This window comes from Xenopus laevis, chromosome 7L, assembly GCF_017654675.1.
Source record: "Xenopus laevis strain J_2021 chromosome 7L, Xenopus_laevis_v10.1, whole genome shotgun sequence".
Lineage (NCBI taxonomy): Eukaryota > Metazoa > Chordata > Amphibia > Anura > Pipidae > Xenopus > Xenopus laevis.
In genome coordinates, this window is record NC_054383.1 from 92,024,261 (window position 1) to 92,050,540 (window position 26,280).

The window sequence follows — 26,280 nt, forward strand, 5'->3', positions numbered from 1 at the left end:
ACTTTGTCCTGTACTTTGGCCATGTTATCAATTAAAGAGATTTTTGCCTGCTGGGGACGATGCCAAAGTCACACAGCTAAACTGTAGCTTTCTAGAATAAACAGGTCATTAATAGCTGACTGAAAACATTTATATCCCTCATTAACATCTTACATGTTTTACATAAACATACGTAGCTTCAACATTGGCAGGGCAGACTAAGGAGTCACAGATTTTATATATTTGTATGGCTCCAATGAGATCAACTGTAATAAATAAGAGTTAGCAGAAATTAGAGTAATTATTCCATAATAAATCTATTTAAAATGCAAAAGATTCCCTCCTCATACATATTACACAGATATTTGACCAAACAAGAAGAGGTATGGGGAGGCTACAAATAGAAGGCTTTCCATTGGAGAACGTTTAATTTTACAGTATATGCTATATAGAGGTTGATCTCTTTTTGGAGAGGCTAAACCTCTATAGATATTTATTATTCTCTGCCTATGTTACTGCATGAAGTTCAGACATTAGAGATGCACTGACCCCAGATTTAGTTTGGGAGTCTGCCAAATACAAGCTTTTTTTCAGCAGGATTTGGATTCGGCCAAATTAAAATGCCTGACCGAACCAAATTCAAACCCTAAAAATCATATAACTGTAGGTAAAAAAATAAAAGGAGTAATTTTCTAACTGCTTCTTCCCTCTTCTTGAAAATAGCCATCTTTTTCACTCTACGTTGCATGCGGCGGGCCAGTGCTATTGGACAATGAGGAAGCGGAAAAATGGTTGCTTGCTCAGAAGTTCCCTGGCTGGGGCAGATATCTGCTAATAGGAGCACTAACCTAGGGTATCAGATGAATGATTATAATCTCTGAGGGGTGCCTCATTTTTTTCTCCCTTCCTTACAATAATATGCATAAGCAAATTAGGGTTCAAACGTATGAATCCTGAAAAAGTGGATTAAGTGCATCTCTAACCAACACTAAGGGCAGAGACACATGCGAAGTTTCAGTGAGAATTAGTCACCCAGTGACAAATCGGCTCTTCTTCAGGCCACTAATCTCCCCGAACTGCCTTCCCGCCTGCTAGAATCTAAATCACCGGTGGAAGCAGTCGGAGTGCTTCATTTTCCGAAGTCGCCGGAAGTTGCCTCACAAGGAAACTTCAGGCGACTTCAGAAAACGAAGTGCTCCGAGTGTCATCCTGCCGGCGATTTAGATTCTAGCCGACAGGAAGGCTTTTCGGGGAGATTAGTCGCCCGATGAAGAGGCCCCCGAATCTTTGCGTGTGTCTCTGCCCTAACAGCCACAGTCATACTTTTGCAGCAGGAATACGGATGTTTTTTAATCTCATCCTCTCCATATCATCTTGAAAAGTGCCATGTTTAACTGCTGCTGCTCAGAGAAATTAATCTTTGCACAGTGGATTCTGTGTAGTTAGAAGAAAGGAATGAGGTTTTAATGGTTTAAATTGGCAGCCAAATGCCTCATCACCAATACACACAAATAGTCCCCCGTCTTCCTTCATTTTGGGAATATATTTGTGGCCACTGGCCACTGGGATGCACCTAAAAAACCTAAATCCCATGTGTTTGCACCTCACTTTAACACCTGTTTTAGAAAATTAGCCTTGCTGCATCCCTACATGCATGAATCGGGGAAGATGCACAATGTAAGGACCAGGTGCAGGAGTGTAAACTGACTACAAATGAGTAGAAGCAATAGTTACAAAGTAAAACACCTGTTTGCTGAATCAGCTGTATGGTTTACATGAACATAAATTGCACTATTAGGATTAATAGCTTTAGCCAAAGTAATAAATCAACATTATAATCAGTGTTTATTGATAAATTATAAAGATAAGGCAAGAATTGGTATCAAGGCTATATACCTGAGTTTATCTACATTGTATAAAGCAGTTTACAGACATTGTAGTACTGTCGTTGTGTTACTAACATGGAACCATGGGCCTCATGTATCAAGTTACTCTGTGGTCCAAAGTGCAAAAATTTAACCAATAATGACACTAACACACCTTGTGCAGACACAAATTTTGCATGCAATAATGCTGGAATCCTGGGGATAAAAACATGGCAAATTGTACCACTTTTTTTCATTTACTGTATAAGGCTGCGAACAGTTCCTGTGGGCAACTGGAATTGTTGATAGAGGCAAGCTCTAGCATGTTCTCTGCTGGGGGAATCCCTTATCCAATAACAAAATAATGGTATTATAGCAAAGCACATTTGCTGTGATAAAAGAGTGTTTTGCCAATATTATTCTAACTAAATATAAGAACTAGGTAAGGTAGCCATTGCTACATAGCAGCTTGTTTATATGAACTATAGTAGCGTTTCTGAACAACCAGATCGGTTTTACCAGTGCAGGGCAACAGTACATGATATTTTCATTTATTTTAAAATTTTTAATTTTTTTGGGGTTACTGTTCCTTTAAATACAGTGATTACTTCAATTGTTCACCCAAAACAAACTGGCTTAATGCCTAATAAACGTACTGCCAGGCCCACGAACCTGCGAGGCTATATATTAACCTTCAAACTGAACATCATGATGTTGGCTCCAGAACCTTAGCATCACTAGACACAACTAAAGCTGAGTGACCATGCGTACGAAAAATGCTTGAGAAATTGGGATATGCCCAGTCTTTATATCATGGATTAAATTACATTACCAATCCCAAACTGCACAGATCAGAGTCAATAATGTCCTCTAAATCCTTCTCCCCATCTCCGAGTACAAGACAGGGTTGCTCTCTGTATCCCCTCCTTTTTTCACTTGCAATAGAGCCATATGCTATATTGGTTTGACAATCTCCAAGGGTTCTTGCTTTCAAATGTGGAAGGCTGGAGGAGAAAATAGCGCTATATGTGGACAATATCCTCCTGTTTTTGGCAGATCCCAATGCCTCTTTGGAGCATGCCCTTGAAGAGTTTGGCACATTTAGTGGGTTTACCATAAATAAGAAGTAACCCCTCTTCTTCTTGGAGGCACACCAAGACGTGGGAGATGTCTAGAGACTAAAATGGGTCACCAAGTTTAAGTACCTGGGTATCAATATTTTGCAAAATGCTAGTGAATATATTACTGATGACATTGAACCAGTACTGCTCCAGTGCATTGATTCAATACTGTTCCACTTCATATCACTCCACAAGCCCCCCATGGTAAATAGACAAACACTACTTTTTATGCCAAAAATATTTGTAGAAATGCACCAACTACCCACCAATGGGTTCAGCTAGTAAATAGCAAACTAACTGACATATCTTTCAAGGAAATGTCCCCAAAAAAAAAATCGATAAGGTCTAGGATCCATGGTTGGAAGCCTGTCCTGAAGCAGACCCCTTGGTTTAGTTGGTACTACACTGACAGTTCTGATACCTATGTTCATAAAGCATTGGTCTACTTTGTACTATTACCATATGTTCCATTACTCTCTGACTTGCTGTAATATTGTAAAGCTGTATGTCTCTTATTTCAATGTCATAGCAATGCCAGTTTTTGTTTTGTTGTTATAAAAATGCATAAATATAAATCTTTTAAATATAAGAACTAGGTGGAAGTGTTCAGGGTACAGGCAAGCAATGGAGTTATGTAGAAGCTATGCATCTGTTTTTGGTTTAAAACTGGGTTAATCATTCAGAAAGGAATAGTACCTTCTATTAAAGTTCTTTAATTAGAAAAAAAGGTATTGGCATATTTAATATAGGCATTTGATTGCCAGAAATACTATCACAGAAAGAAAGGTACCATAGAAAAAACTCACATATACAACGAAAGGCGAAGTAAAGGAACTACAATTTTATTTCAGGCAAGAAGTAGCCTTACGTGTTTCATGCACACAGGCACTTAATCATAGTAGGCTTAGTCAAGGGGGTTAGCACAGAACATATATACCCCTAATGTTAATTTTATATATGGTATATATATGTTCTGTACTACCCCCATTGAATAAGCCTATGATTAAGTGCCTATGTGCATGAAATAAATCAGGCTGTGTAGTTGTATACTTCAGATATATAAATCTGAGCTTTTCGTTTAGAGAAGGGTTGGCCTAAAAGCCAGACACGGCCCTGCAGAGGATTATTCTGGCCCTTGGCCGAACCAAATGCCTCCACAATTTTTAGGTTGACAGTTTATGAATTTATTTACTGTAATAATCTCTATCACATACATGGGATCCATTATCTGGAAATGGAAGACTCCATTTCATGCAAATAATCCAAATCTTTAAAAACGATTTGCTTTTTTCTCTGTAATAATTAAACAGTAACTTGTACTTGATCCAAACTAAGATATAATTAATCCTTATTGGAAGCAAAATCTGCCTATTGGGTTTATTTAATGTTTGCATTATTTTCTAGTAAGACTTAAGGTATGACGATCCAAAGGAAAGATTCGTTATCTGGAAAACTCCAGGTACCAAGCATTCTGGTTAACAGGTCCCATACATGTGAATGATATATCGATCAAGATATCAGGACCTGGGCTGATTCATTTCTTTATCACACCGACGCAAAAAAATTTCAGGTCTTCATGTACATTTTATGGATTTGTATTCAAATAAATAATCAATATTACCTTTAAAAAAACTGAACCCCACTTTAGTAAAGGAACAATACAAAAATCTTTATAAATCACTTTGCTTTAATATTTTTGACGAGTAGACCTTCAGCCAAATATAAACAAGTACAAAAGAACAGGCACTTCATAATTTTAACCCAGTTTAAAGGACATAAAAATGTATTTCCATTTTTCTCCCACCCCTTCAGCTACAACATTGTTTTCTCCTAAACCTTCAATAATGAAGTTGTCCTACAGATCAGGCATACACATATAAAAACAGTTACAGTACTAGTTTGAAAAGACATTACTAGGCAGTCCCTTTGGTACATCTCACCACATAGCGAGCACCTACTGATTCAGTGATTTCAGGGACCATTAAGGGCTTAAAGGCAGTGTGGCCTTTTGTCAGTGACTATAAAATGTAAATGGTAAATGTGTGTTATTGCTGTACTGCATGATAAAATGAGTATGTAGGCCAATGATCAGATCCCAATAAGGGTCTATGCAGACCAATCAGGAGAGAGCTGCATTGACAAGCACATGCAGTCCTTACTTCTATTCTGACCAACAGAAATCCAATTTGCATTCAGCTATTCAGTCGGTCAGGCTGTAAGTAGCCCATACCTGGGCCAATGAGCCAGCTGATTTTATCACCCTGAATATACGCTTAGCTAACAGTCCATTCATTTGTAACATTAACTCCATGACATCTGGGTAAGTGGAGAGAAGCCCTGCAACCTGATTCAAGTAGGTAAAGGCCACTACTGGAAGACATTATAAAAGGCATTATGGCACTAGCAGATACTTTTAGTTAGAGTGGATCTGTAGTGTATTTGTGCACCTTTATCATTTGACACCAATACATAATTTCCACATCATGTTGACACGGCAATATGCAATAAATATATATATTTTTTTAAACATTTTAAAAATTCAGCACTGGAAGCATAATATTTAAACCACAAAGATATAAACTGTAAACAGTACCTGGCATATTGCTGGTTTACATTTGTACAGTATATTTAAATTGATCTGTGGGAGTGCAAATAACTGTGGACCTCTACCTGCATGAAAAAATATTGATATTGATAAACAAAAGTGCACTTAAAAAACACTCAACAAACTTTTCTTATTTCTATGGCAAGACACAACAAAAGGCAGATTTACTAATGTAGCATCTAAATTGCACCAGTAAAGTTACCCATACCAATCAGATCAGAGTTTTTCTTGTACTTAGAAGAAGTCTGGTCAGAGCCAATTGCTACTGGCAACTGCTCTACTGGGATTTACTACTGATATTAGTAAACCAGTCCCTGATAGATGTATTGTATATGGCTAGGTCAGATACTGTCAAACAGATCATTAAAGGTGGCGGGGGACGGAATTGTTTAAAAGATTAATTTTACTAAATATAATGCAAATAGTGCGCATATCAATTTTTAAAAATCCATTGTATGATTATAAGCGCACTGGGCTATAAATAAGTTTTAAGAAGAGGTTTTGGAAGAGTTTCAAAATACCCAGCAACCAATCAAGAGGAAGTATTTACTGGTCATGTGTTAGTCATGATAGGTAGCTATAAATCATGATAAGTGGCTAGGAGTTTGTGGACCTGGGAAAATGTTGTGCCTTTTATTAGCTCATTAGAGAGTGTAATCTGGAACATTTAGGAAAGGGCCAGATGATGTAAGTGATTGCAGTTTCTCTGCTGCCTTGCTGCTTCCCTTTTCTTATGAAGGCAAGGTGGATTTTGGCATAAAATACAAAATGTTGCGTTTCGGTGCCGAAAACTGCTGCAGGCAGAGCAGGAGCGGAACAGCAGTGAGGCAACGGATTCTCGACCTGCAGAGAAAGCAAGCCAAAATCTTCAGTCGTCTGGCCCTAGCCCTAAGGAGGTTAAAAATTCCAATTCTGTGTTTTCTATAAAAACACTACTGCTTGGCCACAAATGTCATACTAGTACAAGCCATTCATTGTGCGCAAATGGCAGGCTATTGCTGTTTATCACATTGTCAACAAAAGTAAATGTACTGTAAACTTACAACAGATGTTTCAATGGAGAACAAATGCATATCATTGCAATGTATCATATACGATTGGGTTTTATGAGCAAAGAACATGAATTGTAACACAGCCAAGAAAGAAATACCAAGAACATCAGGGATTACGGTACTTTTTTCAGTATTGCAATGGACCATGGCAGACAATTTGCATTTGAAAGTGGAAAGATCAAAGCCACCATAACTGAACATATCTGTATTTCTTGGATGCCCAAAGGCCTCACAGAACTGCAAGTCAGTCACTAGCTAGGTGGCTTGATCATGTTTGGTTCCCTTGTGTTCTTTCTGTGGATCCGTATGTTCTTCTAGATGATGTCTCATTGTCTCTGCGAGAGGATCTGTTGCAGACATTCAGACAGGACACTAATCGAGACCTAATGACGGGTGTGCATAAAACAAACATGATGCAGTTGGCGCCTCCCTGAAAAGTATTTCCAATGCCCTGCAATATAAAAAAAAAAAAAAAAGAAAATATTAAGATTATTGTAGAAAGTTTTGGAGCACGACACAAGTTTTTTTTTACCCAGCGAGTAATCTATCCCAAATCTCTACACCTTTGCCAGTTTTTTCTGTAGAAAACCAAACCTGGTTCAAAAACGTAGAAACATGGCAGTGCAATATTATCTCTGGAAGAGAAAATCATTGTGTTTCATTCTTGTAATGCGATACAGATCTCAGTGACTGGCAGTGACAGGTGTAAACTACAGGGATCCTATGGAAAACAATCATCTAATCCCTATTTAACTATAATACACAAGTTTCAGGCAGCATAACAAATCACCATTATAAGGAAATATTTTACAGGTTATTCATGGCTCGTGTGTTATAAACTTAGTATTTACAAAACAGACACTATGAATACACATTTCTTCAGATGTACCATGTCAAAAAATAGGAAATCATAACTAAAGAACTAGTTGACTAGTTGATTAATCTGTGTGGAAGTAGGGCTATCACTAAAACTGGCACTTGGGTATGCCTGGCACTTAAACAGTACTGCTGGTCTGATGCTTCTATTGATATTCCCTACCTATGGTAAAAGCTGAACTGTAAAGTGCTGCTATAGCTCCTGAAAATTCACACTGCTGTATTTCAGAGCATAATCTAATGATCTGCTCACAGAAATATTCATTTGTTACTGGTAAAAGTCCCAAATATCACCTTTCAATTTTAAAATCTTGGACAAATATCAATGGTACATCCATGTCTGTTTCTAACACTAACATGTGTATATGTGGGGCCACTTACATGAAGGGTGACGAGGATGGGATTGTGCACTGCTGGAGAATCACAAAGTGTCAGAATGAATCGTATTGTACTCCAGACACGAAGGAAGATAAAGATAACAGGGATGAAAACAAGCTTCTTATCTGCAATTGTTCTGGGCTGGTTCACTGGTGAAGTAGCCAGTATTGGACGGTATTCGGCCAAAGCAGCATGCTGGGAAAAGAACAACAGAGGTCACAAGACTTGCTTTACAATAGCCATACATTAGCTTGCTAGTGGGAGTAAAAATAAGGATATCTATCAGAGATGAATTACCTTAAAGTACTTATTTACATACTTAACGACAGACATGAACCAAAACTTTTAAAGTCAGGGGGACACCGTGCACTGCCACAAGCCCCCGATGAATATAGTAGTGCCAAGTGCAGGCTGATGCACTGTATTCCATGCCTTAACTTAGGCAATGAATCTCAAAGCATTCAGAAGATGAGAAAGAAAAATTGCCATGTTTAGCCAATGACTTCCACTAGGTTGTGCTGTTCTCACACATAGACCTTTGTTATCCAAAACAAACAGTGATGTTGCAATGAATATTATGAATGATATTTCTCTTTTGAATACTTTTGTAATGTATATGCTTTTTAAGGTGCGAATACCTTGCTTGTAGCATAGCATCTAAGTCTCTCTAGATACTACACCGGACAATTCTCTCCCTCCTCAGATGTCAATCTAAATGAGCTGATCATATACAAAACTATTTTGACCTTTCCAAATCAATTTCTGTTCAGAGGTATGCCTTTCACTGATCCCTGTGTGTTAGGCCAGGGTGTCTTGTATTAGAATAATATTAAAAGAAAGTTGGGAAGGATACACATTGGGCACAGAGCTAATACACAAGGTTGGAGATAATATACAGGAGCGGCCCCTATGCAAAGATCTAAGTCTTCGCCCCAACCTTGGACTATGTCAGACACTAAAGAGTATGTGTGTTCTCTTCACAATACACGGGAAGGAAAATAATGTGTTGCTCAATGGAAAGGACCAGATGAAACATGAAATGTCCCTGTGTTATAAATTTCCCATTTATATTGCGTAGGAAATCATGTGGGTATATAATGTGGGTATAAATGTCAGCTTCCACTTCTATCACCAAGAAAAGTGAACAGCCACAGGCATTCAGCTCCTGTGCAAATTAGGTGCATTCCATTACGAACAGAACAGATTAGGAGGAAATGAACAGGAAACAGACATGAAAAGAGAAAGGCTTTATATATATATATATATATATATATATATATATATATATATATATATATATATATATATATATATATATATATATATATATATATATATATATATATATATATATATATTTATATATTTATATAAAAAACAAAAGAACAGAGTTATACCGCTCTCCCGATGTGTTTTTTGATAAGAATGTATAACACTGGCAGTGTGAGATAGGCCAAAATTTCCCATGCTTTTCCAGCAAGCAGCATCCACAGCAGCTTATCCTCGGCATCTATATCTATCCAGCACCAGCCGACAGACACATAGGAGGCATCGTAACCGATCTTCTTCAGGCAAACTGCAGACAGCGTGATCACTAGAGGCACCCCCCAGCTGTGGAGACAGGGAAACTTGTGTAAGGCATGGGCACAATGTTACACCATAACAGACAATGGCTGGTAATAGTCCAGTTCCTTATTAATCATAAATGGGCTTTAAGAGGTTATTATTATTAACATGCATATTTAGAGCGCCAACATATTGCGCAGCGCTGTAAAATAAATGTGCTTATACAAAGAAATCACATGAATTACATACATAGAACATACAGAGTTACATATGTTACAACCAGTACCAGTAACAAAAGGTGATAAAGGCCCTGTGCAAAAGAGCTTACAATCTAAAGGGGAGAGGAATGAGACACAAGGTGTGGGAGTGGGCAAGATCAGGAAGAGGTCTCCCAAAGACTCCATTATAATCAAATAACCCACATTTTTAAAAATAAATTTTGTTTTCTCTGTAATAATAAAGCAGTAGCTTCTACTTAATCCAAACTAAAATATAATTAATCCTAATTGGAAGCAAAACAAGCCTATTGGGTCTATTTAATGTTTACATGATTTTCTGGTAGACTTAAGGTATGAATATCCAAATTATGGAAAGATCCATTATCTGTAAAACCCCAGGTCCCAGGCATTCTGGATAACAGGCCCCTTACCTGTACTTTGTTTCCTGTGCCTAGTACATGGCATAGCACATGCCATATGTAATTTTATGTTCTTGCTCTCTAGGGACAATAAGGAAATGGCCTTTCCAGGCTGCTCTCTACCACTGCCAAACATTTTGCTTCTCACAAACAAAAAACGCTGCATCGTACACAAAGAAGAATCAGAAATCAGAGGTACAAACGTCCAAACAAAATCTCTCCCTGTTAAATATGCTCCACCAATACTAAATAATACAAAGGTGGGCAGTGTGTGAATAAGAATGGATACATGTAAACCAGTATTTCAGATTAAAGAGTATTAAAGTGGTCAGTTTAGCTGCTGGAGCTCATAGGTCGGCTCTAAGGACTTGTGAGCAGGAACGCAAGATAAATAACAGGAGCAAAGTAGATGCACAGGACTGGAATTAGTAACTCTTGGAAGAATCTCTTCCAGACTAGTTATAACTGCAAGAACAGTAAATTGTGAACTAGGGATGCACCGAATGTAGGATACAGTTCGGGATTTGGCCAGGATTCCGCCTTTTTCAGCAGGATTCGGATTTCGGGCAAATCCTTCTGCCCGAGCGAACCGAATTCTAATTTGCATATGCAAATTAGGGGTGGGGAGGGAAATAACGTGACTGTCACAAAACAAGGAAGTAAAAAATATTTTCCTCTTACCACTCCTAATTTGCATATGCAAATTAGGATCCGGATTCAGTTCAGTATTCAGCCAAATCTTTCGCGGAGGATTCAGGGGTTCGGCCGAATCCAAAATAGTGGATTTGTGCATCCCTATTGTAAACACAGCATATCGTGGATCTCACTGAACAAGGACAGAACCCAATGGAAGAACAGATATGGGAAAGCCAAGGTATTGACTAACCCCCCCCCAAAAAAAACCCTCATATAAGCATAAACGTTACCTATGAGCATCAAGTAATAAGCTGCAGGACAATTCTTCATTATATCCAGTCAAGGTGCTTGCGGAGCATAGGGCACTTTTTTGGGGTATATTTTGGACTTTGTCATGCACACTGGAGACATGGAGAGGAATATGATGCAACTGGGACCATAATATGCCATGCAGAGTGGTTATATCTTAGGACAGTTGTTCCCACACAGAGGTGCCTGAGGTTTCCCAACGGGTGCCCTGAGCAGTAGCTGGGTGGCCTTTCCCCATAAATACTCCTGAAAGAACAGCTTCAGGGGGGAGATTAGCAGGTGAATACTTATTTTACTGGATGTAGGACTTAATGGCTGATACAACAATGTTCATATGTGCAAAAGGCTTTCTAGCTAAAGTGGCCAAGACCAAATGTGGGACCTCAAACAAGAACTGGAAAAAAAAAAAAATCAGAAAGTAACTGCTGTACTAACTTTGGGCACCCCCAAGTAAATACAGCATTTCCCTCTCCTGTACTCTTCCACTCTGAGAGGTAGCACACGCTGTTAGGGTAATTTTGGACAATATAAAACACACGGAAAAAATTATTATTATGGGTCAGCTGATCTGTTAAAGGGTATCAAGCTTCTTGTGATGCAACACGATACATTTTGGAACATGAAATACAGTCCGAATACAGGATGCTGAACAAACCTTGAGAAAATGATTGGAAATGGAAATGCTTTTAAGTCGCAGGGTATTAATAAGGAATATAATCTTGCTTGCTTAATTTATGACTACTATTCCCCTTTGCATCTCAGGAATACATAATAAGAAGATGGGCTTTATCAGCTGCTGTAGAATAAAGGCTTGGTAAGGCACTTTTTGCGTTTAAAGGAACAGTAAAATCAATAATGAAAGTGTTTTAAATTAATAAAAATATAATGCAGTGTTGCCCTGCACTGGTAAACCTGCCGTGTTTGCTTCAGAAACACTACTATAGTTTATATAAATAAGCTACTGTGTAGCAATGGGGCAGATAATCAAAGGAGAAAAGGCTCAGGTTACACAGCAGATAAGCTCTGTAGAACATAATGCGGTTATCTTGTTATCCACTATTTAACCTGTGCCATATAGTCAATTTCTAACATTGATACACAGCTGCTTGTTTATATGGACTATAGTAGTGTTTCTGAAGCAAATAGATCAGTTTTACCAGTGTTGGGCAACAGTACATGATATTTTCATTACTTTAAAACACTTTCATTTTTGGTGTTGCTGTTCCTTTAAATCTGGATGTTGAACTATATAATGTGAGTTGAGCTATTAGGTATATTTACAATTTGAATGCAATGCACCTCTACAAAACTTGAAACATAGCCATATTTGGACTTTTGAAGACTGAAAGGATCTTTTTGGGACTTTTTGATGACATTAATATAATGGCCTTTTTAACCTTGGGAGGCCCCTGAAGAGAGTAGTCATGTGGGATTTTTGGTATAAAAAGGTTGTATGAATTAGTCACTTGTCACATGAAGGTGGTTTATTAAGCCACAATATCTGCACAACCTTTTTCACATTAATATGTCCCTGTGCCTTGCACTTTACTTTTATTTATCGCCCCATTCTTCTTTATATTAATTGGGGACTTATATAAAATGAACCTGGGCAGTTGGAACTGGGAGTAGCAGTAAGAAGTACCAGGGAAGTTAGCACTATACTGTATTTAGGGTATGATTATCCTTTATTCTTGTGATCTGTGGAACAAACTATTCCACCTCCAATTATCAATAAAACTACACAGCTCATGTGCAACATATACTTCAACGTCTGTAGCAGACACAATTAGTATTTTTTATATGGTGCCAACATATTCTGCAGTGCATTGCAATGATTTTACATTATTTAAGGCCAAACTCCAGAGGAGCTTACAATCTAAAGTCCTGATCATATTTACACCACACACTATAGTAAATTTAGCAGGTGTTATTGGATTGCAGGAGAAAACTGGATTACCTAAAAGGAAAACAATGAACGCAACCTCCTTGTAGAATTGCTCTCCGCCACCATTTATGCTAAACATGTTAATATTTTGTTGCAGGGTTTGTACTAGCTCCCAGTTAGCTAAAAATACCCTAAAGACATTAGTAGGGGCTTCTCAGATTTCTGCTCGTGATGAACCTGACTCACTGCTGATTTTCTGCTAGCTCTCCAGCACCAGATACTATAATATACGCCCAGGCAATCTTTCATACTCATCATAATCATTTCATAATCCTGCACATAACTGAGTTGAAGATGTCTGTCTGCAAAACGGAAAATCTAAATGATCGCTGTTTGTATCAGAATCAGAGGCAGGAGATGCTTATAAACCCGCCTCTGTCTTTTTAATCCAAACTGTTTCATTAAAATAGAACTTTGGGAGAAATGTTTTACAAGACAGCAAAGATCTGCAGTATAATCTCCTGTAGGGAATCTGAAACATCATAACCTACTTCAGCAAAGAAAGGAAAAACGTGGGAATTCAAAGTCTTATCGGCCTACAGCAAGCAAACAATTTAGACAATTCAATGTTAAGGTCTAATTATCATCAAGCACAGTGTGGGATTCATTATCGAGAAAACCTGTTATTCAGAATGATCTGAATAACTAGAAGGCCATCTCCCACAGAGGACATTTGAAGCAAAGAATTCTAATTTTGAAAAATGAGAGGACATGAAAAGGGAAACAAGCAATAAAAATAAGACTAGCATTAAAGGAGAAGGAAAGGCCTTTTTACGTGGGGGTAATTTCGGCACCCCCAAGTGATTGTATATACTTACCTGAAACACCGGTCCAGGGGTTCATCCAGCAAGCACCATGGAGCGATCAGCTTCCTTCATCTTTCTTCAAATTTCCCTTGGCAGACACATGCACAATAGAACAAAATAGGCAACTTCTTCATTAAAGTTTGAAGCACGAAGAAGATGGAAGCGGATTGCTCCGAGTTGCTCTGCTGATAAGAGCACCAACACGGGGTTTCAGGTAAGTATATACAATCACTTGGGGGTGCCTAACTTTTGGCACCCCCAAGTAAATACAGCCTTTCCTTCTCCTTTAGGAAGATTAGCATCAAAATGTGAATTTTCTCAGACTTCTAGCTAACAGCTGGATCACATATTGGTCTATGGAGAGCATGCAGCTTTGCACTGCATTCACAGTTTCATGAGGTTCTTGCGAAAAATTTCAGCTTATCTGAATGAGCCTCGATCAGACATTAATTCATCAGGAAGGTTTAGGCCCATGCATGGGCCAACAGGCTGTTGAATTGACGAATGGTGGGCCACTTTTTTCTGCATTGGTCGCAGACACACCTAATGGTTTGTTTTCCAGATTGTCTTTAATAAAGTTAAAAGAACAGTTGCAATGACATGGCTGATATGATAGGTAACAGATGTGTCAAGTCAGCGTCAGTCAGTCAGACAGAGGAGAGAAAGGTAAAATATGGTAAAATAAAAAGGAAAAAAAGGGGATAACTAGAGAAGGGACAGCTTGAGTCAGTTCCGTTTCACAACATAATTAATAGACATGATTGTGAGGGGTTACACAGCATAGTACATATCACAGGGATATTCTAGTGGAGCAAGAGCAGGTGTCACTATTGGACTTGCACAGTGCACAAACATTTGTGTATTTGAAGGTGTGGTGTTGTCTAGAGCCTGCCATTTAGATCAGACTTTATTAAATTTGTCTTGGCAGTTTCTGGATATGTAAAACAGCTTTAATGTGTTCTACGTTGTCACTTGATATCTTTTCAGAGGAGTGATATTAGTGATTCACACACCTAATGCTTTTTTACAAACGTAGGCAACTTGTATTTTTAACAGAAAGTTACAATGTCTTCAGAGGAATCCTGTCCCTACTCATCTTATTTAAGGACATGTAAACAACAAGATACCTGAAAAGCAGGTCTATTTGGTTATGCTCCAGCCAGCAAAAATGCTGCTAGTTGTTTGTGAAAACTAAGCTATTGTACGTATTTAAAAGGAGACGGAATTCTTGTAGTGGAGGGAGCGAGGAACTGCGCAGGCACGGCTGCCTTTATTAGAGGGTTTGATCTGTGAGGAGGAAATCAGATATCAAGCCCATGTGTAAAGAATAGGAGGAAAGGAACACAATGGCTCTTTTCACTCAGAGCAGCATTACTGTGAGTGTTTATGGTTGTATTTACCTGAACCATTCAGATAAAGTTTACTTAGTTTTGAACTTTCTGTCTCCATTACGACTATTCACAAGTGATCCGTTTCACTATCCGATACCATGGCAAATAAAGCCGGTGTATAAAGGTGAGGCTGGACATGTCTTGCCTTGTTCTCCATCACCCTATTCCTCACCAGTTGAAGGGTGCTTGCACCCATACATTCAGCACAGTGGTACACCTGTGATAGCATAGATTTACTTCTCTTATACACAATAAGAAAGCTGTGGGAATTGCCCTTGCTATGGAAACTTCCATTTAGCTGGCCACACCACCAGTTATGTCATGATAAGCTGCCAACACCTAAGCCTACCCTTCTGTTTACAATTAATGGGATTTCAAAACAAAAAGAAGGCCTTTGGGAGGAACTACACCTAAACCTAATACTTCCAGTAAGATGCTGAATAGAAGTCATAAAGTACATGAGAGAAGCAACCCCAAGTTTTAACATGTGAGAGCACGGAGCATTTCCACAAAGCAGCCTTCTATATCAACATGCAGAAAATAAGAAATCTCAGTTAAGTTACCCTGGAGGAACCAGGCATTAATATCCGTTAAATTACAGTTTAGAATAAGTGCCTTTATACTGTATATAAAAGTGCATAACTAACACTGGCCAGACATTATTCAAGAAGAAAGGAATGCAAATGAAATATAAATATATTTTAGATGACTCAAATAACAGCATTACAGTAAACTATATGTATAAACAAGTACATCTTTGTTTGATTTTAACCCTCGGGTCATAGATTGGATCATAATGCAGACAAAGCCCATGCTGTTCTCACCAGATGGGATTATATAAACATATGTAAAGGGCACGTTAGATAATCTTGTCTGGTGAGAACTGCATCGGCCTGATCTGCATTATGATCCAATCACTGGCCAGAGGGTCAATCAGACAAATTTCTGCTTGTTTTCACAAATAGTTTACTATAATGCTGTTACTAATGGCGTGTGTTGGGCAGAAACACGGAATTCTTGCTGTTAATGTACACGATAGGTCAATTCTATATTTAATTTTTTCAATAAAGATAACTTGCAAGAAATTGGTTACTAACAATCAGATATTCAGGAATGACAAGAAGCTAGACAGCAACAGAGTCTACCTCTGTACGGGTTTGAGATTTGTTACCCAGAATGCTCAGGACCTAGGGTTTTCTGGATAAGGGGTCCTTCTGAAATTTGTATATCCATTTACTTCTACTAAAACATTAAATATGAATTAAAGCCAACTGGGTTGTTTTGCCTCGAATAAGGATTAAGAATATCTTAGATGTGATGAAGAACAATATCCTTTTTTTTTTTTTTTACAGAGAAAAAAAAGAAAAATCATTAATAATTTTTTAAGTATTTGATTAAAATGGAGTCTGTGGGAGAATGTCATTTGGAGCTTTCTGGATAACGGTGCCATACCTGTAGATACTACTACTCATTCATTAGAAAATGGCATGAAACCCCCCCCCACATTTCCATATTTTAAAAATTCCACATGTCCAGTGTTAAGCCGAGGATTCTGAGAGTTCAGTAAGAAAAGAGTAACATTCCATTGGCTGTAAAAGAACAGAACGTGTAACTATTCCATGTTCTCAGAGAACAACCATTATTGACATGTGCTGAGGTGTTTACTTGGGGAAGTCTGACACACTCTACAGGGCACTTAACATGCTCCTTTCCAGCCATTGTTGAATCACTTGACTCCTTGACAGCCAAACAGCGCTGATGTATTGTATAAGGTGGAAAACATACAGGCTAAAGAAAGACCAGATATTATATGTCAGTCTTGTCTTTTTTTATATAGAAGGCCATTAAACCACAGCTATACTCCACATAGCTGTGGCCCAGGTTAGAACACCAACCGCAAACATTTAAGATATTTACATAGGGGAGGAAAGCATTTTTGGAGACCTTAACAAAAACAGTAGATATCAAAGGGATTCTGTCATGGTAAAACATGTTTTTTTTTTTAAATGCATCAGTTAATAGAGCAGAACCAGCAGAACTCTGCATTGAAATTCAGTTTTCAAAAGAGAAAACTGATTTTTATAGATTTAATTAAGAAATCTGACATGGGGCTAGACATGTTGTCAATTTCTCATGAGCCCTCAGTCATCTGATAATTTTAAGCGACTCCTTAGGGCAATGGCACACCAGGAGATTAATTGTCAGCGCTAAATATCTGCTTCTGTGAGCAAAAAATCCCCTGTAGGCAATAATGTGAATTGCTGGTGATAAAACCCATGTGTCGCTTTAGTCTCCCAAAATTACTTGAAGTTGCCTCAAGTCACCCACAGAAGCAGGCAAATAATCTCCTGGTTTGCCATTGCCCTTACTGCTGCACAGAAAGTTGGAGTGATATCACCCCTTCCCTTTCCCCCCAGCAGCCTATCAACACAACAATGGGAAGGTAACCAGATATCCCAAATGTCTGCATTGCTTACAATGCTCCAATGGCTCATCTAGTGGTAAATATGAGAACAGTAGTCAATAGTAAAAATCCAAGCCCCCGCTAACCTAAGTTGCAACACCTTCACTTCCATTAAGTAGGAGAAACAATAGCCTATCTGAAAGCAATTTGATTGTGCTGAAAGTACATGACCAGGCATATTGACCAGAGATGGCTGCCAAGTGCCAACACACCAATATTACAACTAAGAAAATACATTTATTGGTTCAAGAATAACATCTTAAATAGTAAAATGAATTACTTGCAACATACCGTCATTTAGTAATACAAATTATACTCTAAAAACCATGACAAAAATCCCTTTCATGAATGATACATGGTGAATGATACATGGTCAAATATAGACCATGGTCTTAGAGTAATCTCTATATAAACAATAATACAGACTCTCGTCTCCAAAATCCAAATGCAGCACATGAGTAACACCTGGATTAATTATAGCACAGAAATTAACAAGATGGCAACCATACATAATGTAGTTCCGAAATATATCCCTACTAACAGTGCTAGGTTAACCTTATATGAAAGACTAGATACTGCAGCTACTGCAATAGTATTACCTACTATCAAAATTGAGTTAGTACAGCAGCTGAACTAGGCATTTATTCCAAATTAAATTAGGGACAGCCAAACGAATTTACTTTCCCAGGCTTGTGCAGCCAAATAGCAATACGTAGCATTTGATTTCCTTGAGAAATTTGGAAGAAATCTTTTGGTTTTTGAGCAGTATTTTAAGTGTTCTAAAAATATTTTTTAACTGGAGAAAACAGGCTCATACAGACAGCTCCTCCTTTATACTGCACAAGAAATCCACTTTTTATTGCAAAGGCTAAGGGAGGGATGTAATACAAGTTGTAAAAGGAAGTAAGAAGCATTGTTCTTATTTATGCAAAATGTTTTTTCCTCATTGTGACTTTTATTACATTTCACCCTCAGAATGAACTCCCCCCTTCTTTAGAATGCAATTCTTGTATAATTTAGCAATCACAGATGTACTAAAGGTTCCATTCCATTTGTCTGCAAATGCAAAATACAATATAGCACTCTCAATGCAGTCGCCAGTATGCTTATGAAAATCACAACTGAAAGAATTTACAGGGCTCACATAAGAAAGATATATTCAAATTCATACAAATTTACTGTATGTTGGCAGAACCAGTATTCCTCTGCACCACTCAGGTTGCCAGGATGTGTTTTACAATAATTAAAACTTGGTCAATCTGACCTGGTACATGGTTGGCAAAACAGAAACAAATACATCCAATATGCTTCTTTTTGCAGGGGGTGTAACCAACTGTATTACATTAGTATATGAAAAACGACACATATGCTGAGGTCATAGATTATACACTGTAGAGGCATGTGGTGTACTCTGTTCTCTGTTGTACTCCGTTACTATGCCAGAGCAGAAGTAAAACCAGACACTGCTGACTTGCTATAACCATTGTGTATTACGATCGGTCAACACTAAGGGAAAGTTGATGGTCTGTGGTTTCAATATTCAGACAAATTAAAGGACAAGGACGACTACTACAAGTTAGTACCCCCGCTGTACTGATTTTCTACCTTTATTTTGCCAGAAATGGCTTATTTAGCCTGTGGTTGCATCTGGTTTGTTTCTAAAAGATTGCTCTGATGCGGGCGCCATGTTTTTTTTTTTAATGATGTAATTAAGATGGCTGGAGTAAACCTAATGCACAAGTGCAAACGTTTCTCCTTGTACATCATCAGTTCTCAGGGTTTCACGTTGATAATTCCTTGTCGCCGCGAACACCAACTGCGCATGCACGGCTTTCTTGCAGAAGAAACTGCACGTGGTCTTGGTGCAGAAGAGGTACACTATGGCTATTTTTTTTAAATTACTCTGCAATTTCTTCTGAACCAAGGGGTTTCAACAGCTAAACGGTTACACAGAAAGGACATTGTACAGCACTGCAGAGCACAAGTTGGAGAAACATTTTTCACTTCCATCTCTGCAACCCTAAGGCAAGAAGCAGAATGCTCTGAGCAGTGAAAGTGGAGTGGGAAGAAGAGGTAAAAAAAGCTGGATCAAGCCATGGGGGAGTGGAGGGCAAGATCACAAGGACAATATTGTGCCCTGCTACACAAATCAATGTTTTGTTTTTTTTGCCCCTGGTAAGTTGCCACAGGTGGGCAGCATTTAACCGTGGTGCTCTCTGCCTTACTCCAACCGTTGGTGAGAAAAGAGTGACGTTATACGTTTTCAAGAGCCAGGTCCACATGGGGAAGGTGGCTGAAAGTGTAAAAGTGCAGCAGAAATCTCCCATTAGCCTTCACAAGACTATGTTGTGCAATGCACACGTGCTCCCAGCTGGTTTGTTATTCACATTTCCTCTGCTTAACCAAGCAGAATTTGACATGGGTGTCAGGGTTTCAGAATAGATTTATTTAAATAGAAAAAGGGAAGGAAGGGCATGTCATTTTTGCTTACTTTGTGCCCTTTAGTGAAGTGTTTCCCTGCAATGCATTTTCCATTTTCAGCAAGTCACAATTTATACATATACATATGCGGCCTAACTTATAAACCTGAAACTTTCAATCTGTGCTGGTGACCACCAAACAGAGATGTGGAAATTAGGATGTGGATAGGACAACAATAGTGTAATATGCAGCTGATTCAAACTCAGGACCTTGGTGTTCTGTGCCTTACTAATCTGTTGCAGAGCCAGGCAGATTAAGACCAGATCCACTGCTGGGACGCTGAATTTAGGAGACCATGTATGCTACATTTTCAAAGTTTAGAAAGATTTCAAAGATTGTTGAAATTGCAAACTGGAGAGCTTACAAAAGCTAAATAACTCAATAACCACAAATAAAAGAAAATGAAAACCAACTACAAATTATCTAAGAATATCAATCTCTACATCATACTAAAAGTTAATTTAAAGGTGAAATGACAAGGTAACAATATACAGAAAATAATTCTCTCCCTGCTTTCACTTACCTGATTAGATGCAGCCAGGGAATAAGCTGGTCAGCGAAGTTCTGCTGAGACTTTACAATGGTAATGTACAGATATACAGCCACAGCAACTGTCCAGAAGAATGAACTGGTATTGGAGAAGGTGGAAATAGCCCCCTGGGTCACGCAGTCCCATGTGGTTTCCTGGAAGTTGCGCAGGACACCATAGAAATAAGAGATGGCAGACAGTAAATCTGCCACAGACAAGAAGAGAAGAAGAAGACGTGGACGACTCCTGAGATCTTGCCAGAAGATGTAAGTTGCAATAATAAGGGCAGAGCCCAGGAAAGACAGAACACAGGACAGGAGTACGATCACCTGCTCAGACAAATACAGGTCTTCCCGAGGAACTACCAGCCAAGCCATGGAAACAAAGCACCAGACCTAAGGGAATGGAACAGAGTTTGTCAGTTAAATAGGAAGGATCAGTGACAATAACCAGGTTCCCATCTGGAATACCAATGGCATACTTAGCTTCAAACTGCTGATATTTAAAGCTACACTATATCAGAAGTATAAAGCTACACTATATCAGAAGTATAAAGCTACACTATATCAGAAGTATAAAGCTACACTATATCAGAAGTATAAAGCTACACTATATCAGAAGTATAAAGCTACACTATATCACAAGTATAAAGCTACACTATATCACAAGTATAAAGCTACACTATATCACAAGTATAAAGCTACACTATATCACAAGTATAAAGCTACACTATATCACAAGTATAAAGCTACACTATACCACAAGTATAAAGCTACACTATACCACAAGTATAAAGCTACACTATATCACAAGTATAAAGCTACACTATATCACAAGTATAAAGCTACACTATATCACAAGTATAAAGCTACACTATATCACAAGTATAAAACTACACTATACCACAAGTATAAAGCTACACTATATCACAAGTATAAAGCTACACTATACCACAAGTATAAAGCTACACTATACCACAAGTATAAAGCTACACTATACCACAAGTATAAAGCTACACTATACCACAAGTATAAAGCTACACTATACCACAAGTATAAAGCTACACTATACCACAAGTATAAAGCTACACTATACCACAAGTATAAAGCTACACTATATCACAAGTATAAAGCTACACTATATCACAAGTATAAAGCTACACTATATCACAAGTATAAAGCTACACTATATCACAAGTATAAAGCTACACTATACCACAAGTATAAAGCTACACTATACCACAAGTATAAAGCTACACTATATCACAAGTATAAAGCTACACTATATCACAAGTATAAAACTACACTATACCACAAGTATAAAACTACACTATACCACAAGTATAAAGCTACACTATACCACAAGTATAAAGCTACACTATATCACAAGTATAAAGCTACACTATATCACAAGTATAAAGCTACACTATATCACAAGTATAAAGCTACACTATATCACAAGTATAAAGCTACACTATATCACAAGTATAAAACTACACTATACCACAAGTATAAAGCTACACTATATCACAAGTATAAAGCTACACTATATCACAAGTATAAAGCTACACTATATCACAAGTATAAAGCTACACTATACCACAAGTATAAAACTACACTATACCACAAGTATAAAGCTACACTATACCACAAGTATAAAGCTACACTATATCACAAGTATAAAGCTACACTATATCACAAGTATAAAGCTACACTATATCACAAGTATAAAGCTACACTATATCACAAGTATAAAGCTACACTATATCACAAGTATAAAGCTACACTATATCACAAGTATAAAGCTACACTATATCACAAGTATAAAGCTACACTATACCACAAGTATAAAACTACACTATACCACAAGTATAAAGCTACACTATATCACAAGTATAAAGCTACACTATATCACAAGTATAAAGCTACACTATATCACAAGTATAAAGCTACACTATATCACAAGTATAAAACTACACTATACCACAAGTATAAAGCTACACTATATCACAAGTATAAAGCTACACTATACCACAAGTATAAAGCTACACTATATCACAAGTATAAAACTACACTATACCACAAGTATAAAACTACACTATATCACAAGTATAAAGCTACACTATACCACAAGTATAAAGCTACACTATACCACAAGTATAAAGCTACACTATACCACAAGTATAAAGCTACACTATACCACAAGTATAAAGCTACACTATATCACAAGTATAAAGCTACACTATATCACAAGTATAAAGCTACACTATATCACAAGTATAAAGCTACACTATACCACAAGTATAAAGCTACACTATATCACAAGTATAAAGCTACACTATATCACAAGTATAAAGCTACACTATACCACAAGTATAAAGCTACACTATACCACAAGTATAAAGCTACACTATACCACAAGTATAAAGCTACACTATACCACAAGTATAAAGCTACACTATATCACAAGTATAAAGCTACACTATACCACAAGTATAAAGCTACACTATATCACAAGTATAAAGCTACACTATATCACAAGTATAAAGCTACACTATATCACAAGTATAAAGCTACACTATATCACAAGTATAAAGCTACACTATATCACAAGTATAAAGCTACACTATATCACAAGTATAAAGCTACACTATATCACAAGTATAAAGCTACACTATATCACAAGTATAAAGCTACACTATATCACAAGTATAAAGCTACACTATATCACAAGTATAAAGCTACACTATATCACAAGTATAAAGCTACACTATATCACAAGTATAAAGCTACACTATATCACAAGTATAAAGCTACACTATACCACAAGTATAAAGCTACACTATACCACAAGTATAAAGCTACACTATACCACAAGTATAAAGCTACACTATATCACAAGTATAAAGCTACACTATATCACAAGTATAAAACTACACTATACCACAAGTATAAAACTACACTATATCACAAGTATAAAGCTACACTATACCACAAGTATAAAGCTACACTATATCACAAGTATAAAGCTACACTATATCACAAGTATAAAGCTACACTATATCACAAGTATAAAGCTACACTATATCACAAGTATAAAGCTACACTATATCACAAGTATAAAGCTACACTATACCACAAGTATAAAGCTACACTATATCACAAGTATAAAGCTACACTATATCACAAGTATAAAGCTACACTATATCACAAGTATAAAGCTACACTATACCACAAGTATAAAACTACACTATACCACAAGTATAAAGCTACACTATATCACAAGTATAAAGCTACACTATATCACAAGTATAAAGCTACACTATATCACAAGTATAAAGCTACACTATATCACAAGTATAAAGCTACACTATATCACAAGTATAAAGCTACACTATACCACAAGTATAAAACTACACTATACCACAAGTATAAAGCTACACTATATCACAAGTATAAAGCTACACTATATCACAAGTATAAAGCTACACTATATCACAAGTATAAAGCTACACTATATCACAAGTATAAAACTACACTATACCACAAGTATAAAGCTACACTATATCACAAGTATAAAGCTACACTATACCACAAGTATAAAGCTACACTATATCACAAGTATAAAACTACACTATACCACAAGTATAAAACTACACTATATCACAAGTATAAAGCTACACTATACCACAAGTATAAAGCTACACTATACCACAAGTATAAAGCTACACTATACCACAAGTATAAAGCTACACTATACCACAAGTATAAAGCTACACTATACCACAAGTATAAAGCTACACTATATCACAAGTATAAAGCTACACTATATCACAAGTATAAAGCTACACTATATCACAAGTATAAAACTACACTATACCACAAGTATAAAGCTACACTATATCACAAGTATAAAGCTACACTATATCACAAGTATAAAGCTACACTATACCACAAGTATAAAGCTACACTATACCACAAGTATAAAGCTACACTATACCACAAGTATAAAGCTACACTATACCACAAGTATAAAGCTACACTATATCACAAGTATAAAGCTACACTATACCACAAGTATAAAGCTACACTATATCACAAGTATAAAGCTACACTATATCACAAGTATAAAGCTACACTATATCACAAGTATAAAGCTACACTATATCACAAGTATAAAGCTACACTATATCACAAGTATAAAGCTACACTATATCACAAGTATAAAGCTACACTATATCACAAGTATAAAGCTACACTATATCACAAGTATAAAGCTACACTATATCACAAGTATAAAGCTACACTATATCACAAGTATAAAGCTACACTATATCACAAGTATAAAACTACACTATACCACAAGTATAAAGCTACACTATATCACAAGTATAAAGCTACACTATATCAGAAGTATAAAGCTACACTATATCACAAGTATAAAGCTACACTATATCACAAGTATAAAGTAAAGCTACACTATATCACAAGTATAAAGCTACACTATATCACAAGTATAAAGCTACACTATATCACAAGTATAAAGCTACACTATATCACAAGTATAAAGCTACACTATATCACAAGTATAAAGCTACACTATATCACAAGTATAAAGCTACACTATATCACAAGTATAAAGCTACACTATATCACAAGTATAAAGCTACACTATATCACAAGTATAAAGCTACACTATATCACAAGTATAAAGCTACACTATATCACAAGTATAAAGCTACACTATATCACAAGTATAAAGCTACACTATATCACAAGTATAAAGCTACACTATATCACAAGTATAAAGCTACACTATATCACAAGTATAAAGCTCCAGCAGCTAGTGTAGTTAACTCTACTCCCTCAAGAGAAGCCCTTCTGGCACCAGCCCAATTAATAGGAGTCCCATATTCTTAATGGTTTGCTGCGTCACTTGAGTGAAGTCGCCATGGGAAAAGCTTGCAGCAGCTGGACATTGGGTTACCTGACCACCAGGAGCAGAGCTGGACCCCTGTAAATAGCAAGGCTGAAGGAATAACAAGGCAAACTAGGCAACGTTTTCCTTATTAGAGACTATTCGGCACAGGCAATGGCAACTACACAAACAACACGTTTCAGTGAAATCGCTCTTGTATAAGCAGCTAACAACGCTCAGAGAATGGTCACTTCCAGGCGGGTATTCATGACCCTAAATCAGTGCAGCTGCCGAGCACTCGTAGGGTCATTAGGGGCTGAGTATGTACTGAACAGACTGCTTATGAGGAGACCGTGTGTAACGTGTAATAACCCCGCTCCACCAGCAGCCACACACCGACTTACCTCTGCCTCTCAGTCGCGGGGACTTTATTCCGTCGGCATTCTCACTCTCTCAACCCGAAGTGTAGGGGGAGGAGCCTCAGCGTGGGACAGCCGGAAGGGGACGGGATGAGCGTATCAGCGGCTGAGATTTGTGCTACTCTATTGGGTAAGGGTCAGACTTGCGGAATGTTGTGTTCACAGCAGCCGAGCATTGGCGGAATTAGAGGGTCCCCTTATGTTATTCCCTATTTTCATGTCATTTTCCCGCTGCCCTTTTTGCTGCTGCATCATCTCCTCAAATAGCAGTAGGGTTAGGCGGACGGAAAGGCAGTAAATACGG

The 26,280-nt window shown here is 37.4% G+C and overlaps 1 protein-coding gene across 2 annotated transcripts; it reads right to left on the reverse strand.

Moving 5' to 3' along the window:
- Window positions 1-4,632: 4,632 nt before the first annotated feature.
- On the reverse strand, window positions 4,633-26,006 carry gpr157.L (G protein-coupled receptor 157 L homeolog). Of its 2 annotated transcripts, none has more exons than XM_018224469.2 (5): window positions 25,627-25,948; window positions 20,635-21,035; window positions 9,274-9,487; window positions 7,880-8,071; window positions 4,633-7,073 (listed from the first exon to the last, which is right to left on the reverse strand). In XM_018224469.2, the coding sequence occupies exons 2-5, from the start codon at window positions 21,015-21,017 to the stop codon at window positions 6,891-6,893; spliced, it is 972 nt and encodes a 323-aa protein (XP_018079958.1). In that variant the 5' UTR covers window positions 21,018-21,035; window positions 25,627-25,948; the 3' UTR covers window positions 4,633-6,890.
- Between the last annotated feature and the right edge of the window lie 274 nt (window positions 26,007-26,280).